The sequence below is a fragment of the Schistocerca americana genome, chromosome 8 (assembly GCF_021461395.2).
Source record: "Schistocerca americana isolate TAMUIC-IGC-003095 chromosome 8, iqSchAmer2.1, whole genome shotgun sequence".
NCBI classification, from domain to species: domain Eukaryota; kingdom Metazoa; phylum Arthropoda; class Insecta; order Orthoptera; family Acrididae; genus Schistocerca; species Schistocerca americana.
In genome coordinates, this window is record NC_060126.1 from 226,448,753 (window position 1) to 226,454,752 (window position 6,000).

Consider the following 6,000-nt stretch of genomic DNA (forward strand, 5'->3'; position numbering starts at 1 on the left):
TATTAACCCGTAGATGAAGAAGTTTCCCATAGACAATTGTCAGTAATCGGGTACCTCGTCTTCAGTGTGTTGTCTCCAGTTGGCAATACTTCCTACAGAACGAAAGAATTACACTAAAATAAATAAAACAACGAAACGCTTGCGTTTCTCAGATTCTTTATTTAAAAGATCAAAGAATTGCACATAAACATTTTGTTCGGATTACATATTCCAATGATGGAACCCAGTACAGTAGATAGGCTAGAGTCCTTAGACGCCAGATGCATTTCGGATCCAGGAACGCAGATTGCCGACGTTGGCGAAGACACCGGGGGTGGCCTCGCACACCGTGCTGCCCCAGGAGACGATGCCCACCTGGGTGCTTCCGCTGACCAGGGGACCACCAGAGTCTCCGCTGCAGACGCTCTTGCCGGCCTGGCCGGCGCACACCATGCGGTCGGTCACAGTGTTGATGTTGGCGAAGGTGTTCCTGCACGTGTTGCGGTCCAAGATGCTGATGTCCACCTTGAGCAGACTGTTGGCGGACGGTCCATCGGTGTACGTGGCTCCCCAGCCAGTCACCGTCACTGCGAGACCACCTGGTGGGTCGTAGTTGTCACTGGCGAGGCCCACTGCCTGTGCGTTCGAACCCAGCAGAGATCCGGACACCTGAAAATCAGAATAAAACAATGAATATGTGCTACATCGTGCGACGTGCAATCTGTTACTTAACGTGTGGGAACTGAATATGAGTGTGTCAAAATACCATTCTCAGTGTAACAGAACATTCTGTTAGGAGATGGCATTTGACGACAGGGGAAGGAGGGCTGATCGCTGTTTTAGCACAAAATTAATCCACTACACAGTTGTCATATATGAGTGTAATCATTAACTATTTCACAAATACAGTGTCCCACTTCAAAATTTAGAGAATGTCCTAGGAGGAATGTTCAGTATTCAGGGTTATGCAGCCATCATCGTCAGTATTTTGTCCAAGGACAGGTGTTCAAAGGAGCTCTCCTTCTAGCTCTGTCAGTTGTTACCCTCTTCATTTTCTGATAATTGTTTTCTACTCTGGTACTATCCATCATCTCGTACCTTCCGCATCCCATTCTTCTTCTTCTATTCATCGTTTCTTCCATAACGTCCAGCAGTAAACTATCCGTTCTCAGCAATGTCCACGACAACTTTTGAAGGACCACACATTCTCCACTGACTGCAGAAATTATTCATTTCTCCATAGAAGTTCCGGGCTTTGGGCCATTATTGAGTGGTACTGCAAAGTATTTTGCTTCACCATCATGTCAGTTTTTTAATCATGCGGCATTAAGCACACATCAATTTTAAAGTCTGACATGTGACGAAGCAAAATTGTTCGTAGTACTACTTGCAAATGGCCCAAAGGCGAAACTGCAATAATGGAATAAATAATTTCTATAGTCAACGGCGATTATGATGTTGAATACTACATGACTATGAACTCCAATCGTGAAAAAATATCCCAAAGTCAATCGTGTTTGTTCTTCTTACTATCCTTATTTTTTTTCTCTCTTCCCACATTGTCAGTTCTCACTCTGTCTACTCATTTTATCCTTTCCATCTTCCTCCTAATTTCTCTTTCCTCCGTGTCCATGTCTTAGCTCCTTATAGTGACATGCTCCATATAAATCATCACATTAGTCCCTTTTTCAGTTCCCTGTCCATACACCCGCATAGAAGGCTCTTGTTCTTTTTAAAATTCCTCCTTAGCAACGGCTGTATGCGTTTTCGCCTTATTATTAATTCGCATGTCTACTGTGACTGTGCTTTCCAGATATTTCAAAGCGCTAACTTGGTCTATGTGTTCCTATTATAGCTTTAGAGTTCTTATTGCTCCCGCACTTATTATCATATATTTTGTCTTTTCCTTCTTGATCTTCATTCCGAATTCTTCACAGGTGTTTATTCAATTTTTTTTTCATATCCCGATTATAGTACTTTCGCTGTCTGCCAACAACACCTCACCATCCTCGAATCGAATACATTCTATCTGCCTGATCATGAAGTAATCTAACTGAAAGTAGCATTCACTATCATTAGCTGAAGTTTATTGCACAACTCAGGTAACCTTTCTCGTGCTAATTGCAACTGCCATGCCCATATATTGCCATAGCGGTTTCTCCTACTTCTTCCATTATAATCGCATTCCCACAAATCAGTTCCCCAAGAACGCACTACTAGAAACCATAAGGCGGCATGTGGAGTTTATACTAAAGTAGAGCTAGATGCTTCCCATTATAGATACGTCGTTTAGAAAGAATGTCTTGCTTAAAAAATTGTGACACACGTAGAAGTTCTGATGAGCTAATCATTTAGTAAGTCTAACTTTGTTTTTCTGCTGCTTGCGTAACTATATATACAGACAACCTCTTTAATGCACGTTACTTTCTAGAAGCTCCATTACAGAAATAGTATCCAAATTTCGGTTGAGACTAGGAAATTGAGTACAACAGTGACTTGAGAAAGGGAGACCATGTATTGAACCGTTGTCTTTTCACAAGGCCACTTTCCGGTTTCACTCATTTAATTTGTGGAAACCAGAAATAAAGAACCTCTGATTCACCGAATGGAAAACTGAACACCTTTCGTCCAGAATGCATTAACTGTCACTCGTATCTGAGGTACATTGTTATAGTCATAGGGACAGAAAAAAATAATCCTCACCACTGACAAGTAATGAGAAGTGCTGTAGTGATGAATAATTAAAAAAAATTGATCAAATGGCTATGAGCAGTATGGGACTTAACATCTGAGGTCATCAGTCCCCTAGAACTTAGAACTACTTAAATCTGACTTACCTATGGACATCACACAGATCCATGACCGAGGCAGGATTCGAACCTGCGACCGTAGCGCTCGCGCTGTTCAAGAGTGAAGCGCCCTAGAACCGCTCGGCCAGAAGCCGGGATTAATAATACCTGATGACCAATGTTCTGAGTCATACCCCAGTCCCCTTGTAGAAACTAGCTGATGCAGAGTTTATGTGTCAAGTGTGTTACGGTAGCACACAATTAATATGCAAGATTAGGACTCTCCAAAATCTACTAGCTCCGTACTGCGTGCTACTATCGGACCACAGCCACCAATCGAACTCGTTGGCTGGAGGTCCGTGACATGTAAATGCTACACATATTTGCAAAACACTCGCGCGACAGGCTACCTTGTTGATGTAAAATGCTTCAGTAGGGGAAGGAAATGATATTGTAGTCAAAGAACAGGAGAACTATGAAAACAAGAACAATTTTTATGATAAACGTGGCGGCAGAATGTTGTACAGCATAGAGAGAGGACCTACCAACATCTGCACTCAGGTGATCTAGACAATGTTCAGATGTTGTATTTAATCTAATTGAGGCATATACTACGCACCTGGACAACAGCAACATCGTAGTCTACAGTCTGGGAGTTGTACGATGCGTGCATGTAGCCAGAGCTGGCGCTACTGACGAAACCGCCGCTTCCACGGGTTGAGGTGCCGGCCCGGAAACTGACCAGAGAGAGGCTAATGCCGTCCACACAGTGAGCAGCCGTCAGCGCCCAGTTGGAACTGATGATGGATGCACCACAGATGTGCGAACCGCCGTACTGGAAAGAGAGTTGCCACGGGTAGTTGGCTATGTTGGCAGAGGATCCTCCAATGATGCGGCCATTACCCTTGCTCCACAGCCTGGCCGGAGTGGGCAGAGCTAGAGCAGAGCTCAGCAGGAACACGAGGAAGATGGCCAGGCGCTGCATTGTGGAAGCTGAGTCTGCCAGAGCAGCCGTCCTCACCCTTTATATACCATTAAAACTGCAGACGTAGATGGGGTCGACGATCTTCATATCTCGTCTGCGCTTCATCATGATCTTGATAACAGCAGTAGTGATATAACTTTTATCTATTTGATGAGTCCTTAATACGAATATAGATGACGACGGTGATTGGGACAGATGTTCAACGTTCTGCTTGATTGTTACTTGTTGCAACGTAACGGTAATTTCTTACCAGTCGACTACGCGTATGATAAATGTCTATTAAGAGAGTACATAACTAGTCCACGTAACTTCAGTTACCTTGTAATCAAATCTACGTTCACTAAGAAGCTCTTAATAATTAACGCACAGCACTGTATCTTCCGTTTCTTCAATACAGTGTCATTGGACATATTAGCAACTCATGTTTCATGTAACTGAATATGGTGTGGATTTTGTGGTGATACTTAACACACACGATTCTGCCAAATTCCAATCGCACATTGATGTCCATTAAACATCATCCTTATTGTTTTCCGCTAAGACATTAATAACAGAAACTGTAGAAATTGCTCCTTGGCTTACAGTTGGGATCGTAATTTAAAGCGGATGATTCAACCTATGGACGACAATACACATACACCAATCTGAAAAACAATATTTATTGTTAGCACTAAACGGCTGTGTAAACACATTTAAGTTCTTACAAACAAATAATCTTGAGCTAATAAAGAACTTTTAAATGGATACAGGGATTAGTGAACACAGGGTTGTCGATACGAAACTGAATGTTTTAACCCTAAAATTCTCCATAACCAAACGAAAAATATACTAATCCAAAAAATCAGATACGTGAAAATTTATTCGACCCCTTCCTGAAATTACGAAAGTGTAAATCACAACGAGAATCGACATAGCTCTAACTCTCAGAAAATGTTTATGCGTTCACAGGACTTGTTCGCATCTTGATGGAATATTGTCGAAGAAGAAGCTGTGATGTAGTAGTTACGATATTAGGCTGTTGCATGGAGCGTCGTAAACTGTAAAATTTCAGTTTCTATATTCGGTTCAAGAACATTCTAGAGGTATCCAAAAATGGCAGGAATCATTGTACTAGAATGATCTGTAGCTGTATATATATTCTGTATGTGTTCTGGACGTGGCAGTTCGCTCCGCGCTCTTGCATGTGCTAGTGCTGAATAGACCTTCGTTAAGTAAAGTTAGTGCTCGTGATTCATCTACTTACACCTTCCTCTGCGTGACATTATTCTAGTGGAGATTCTGGGTACTGGAGCTTGTGATACCGCACATTATCGACGACACAGTGGCTCCCATCAGAGCCGCCGTTTGCTTGGCGAGAAACACGAGTTGGAGCCATAATCAGCAGTTTACAATCTACCGGAGACAGAAGAAGACGTTACAATGACAGCAACTGTGTGCCTCCCGTTGAGACATCCTTCTGGGTTCTCTGGTGACGATGCCCAAGATTCAAAGAAGGGGCTAAACGTTTATGAACGTATAGCCAAATTTAACAAATGGGATGACAAGGTGTGTTTGACAAACGTATTTTTCGACTTGGAGGGCACTGCCAAGCAATGGTAGGAGAACAACGAGGACAAGTTCACTAGCTGGGAAATATTCCAGGCGAAACTACGCAAGTATTTCGGGGACACACAACGACAGAAGTGCAAGGCTGAAGTTAAAGTGCATGACACAGCGTCCAGGAGAAACTACAGCATCCTACATTCAAGACGTCTTGGAGTTGTGTAAAATAGTGGATCCTAGAATGAAGGAGGAACATGAAGGGTGTTGCTGAGGACATGTATCAAGCCCTACTCGTGAAGTAGGTTCCGACAGCAGTCAACTTCATAAAATGGTGCCGGTATATCGAGACAATGCATCAAATAGGAATTATACGCAAGAAGTTTGAACGGGTTGCAAACATCACACCGATGCCTGTGATGGAGGATAAAACTGATTTCACAAGTGTTCTGCGTCAGATAGTGAAAGAGGAAGTTCAGAAGCCACTTGGATTGTACGGCGAGCAAACAACCGAGACGCTTGAAGAGGTCATAAGGAAGGAAGTGGAACAGACATTGAACCTAATCTCTCGTCCTTCATTTCCCTTTAAAACGGAAACAGTCGAGGCCGAGGCGAAGTTACGCTCCTCAATGCCGCATGAGAAATCTGTTAGGGCACCAAGGAAGACTGACGTCTGGAGGACCCAGGATAACCAACCAGTATAATTCC

The 6,000-nt window shown here is 43.0% G+C and overlaps 1 protein-coding gene across 1 annotated transcript; it reads right to left on the minus strand.

Moving 5' to 3' along the window:
• Positions 1–139: 139 nt before the first annotated feature.
• LOC124545322 (trypsin delta-like) lies at positions 140–3,756 on the minus strand. The gene is made up of 2 exons (XM_047124224.1): positions 3,388–3,756; positions 140–648 (listed from the first exon to the last, which is right to left on the minus strand). Exons 1-2 carry the CDS (start codon positions 3,751–3,753, stop codon positions 250–252), a joined length of 765 nt encoding a protein of 254 aa, XP_046980180.1. The 5' UTR covers positions 3,754–3,756; the 3' UTR covers positions 140–249.
• Between the last annotated feature and the right edge of the window lie 2,244 nt (positions 3,757–6,000).

What these genes read in the sequence shown, in the direction of transcription:
- LOC124545322 (XM_047124224.1), bottom strand. Translation starts at nt 3,753, where the DNA reads ATGCAGCGCCTGGCCATCTTCCTCGTGTTCCTGCTGAGCTCTGCTCTA. An exon ending in ACGATGTTGCTGTTGTCCAG is followed by an intron (nt 649 to 3,387) that starts GTGCGTAGTATA and finishes TCTGATTTTCAG; the next exon opens with GTGTCCGGATCTCTGCTGGG.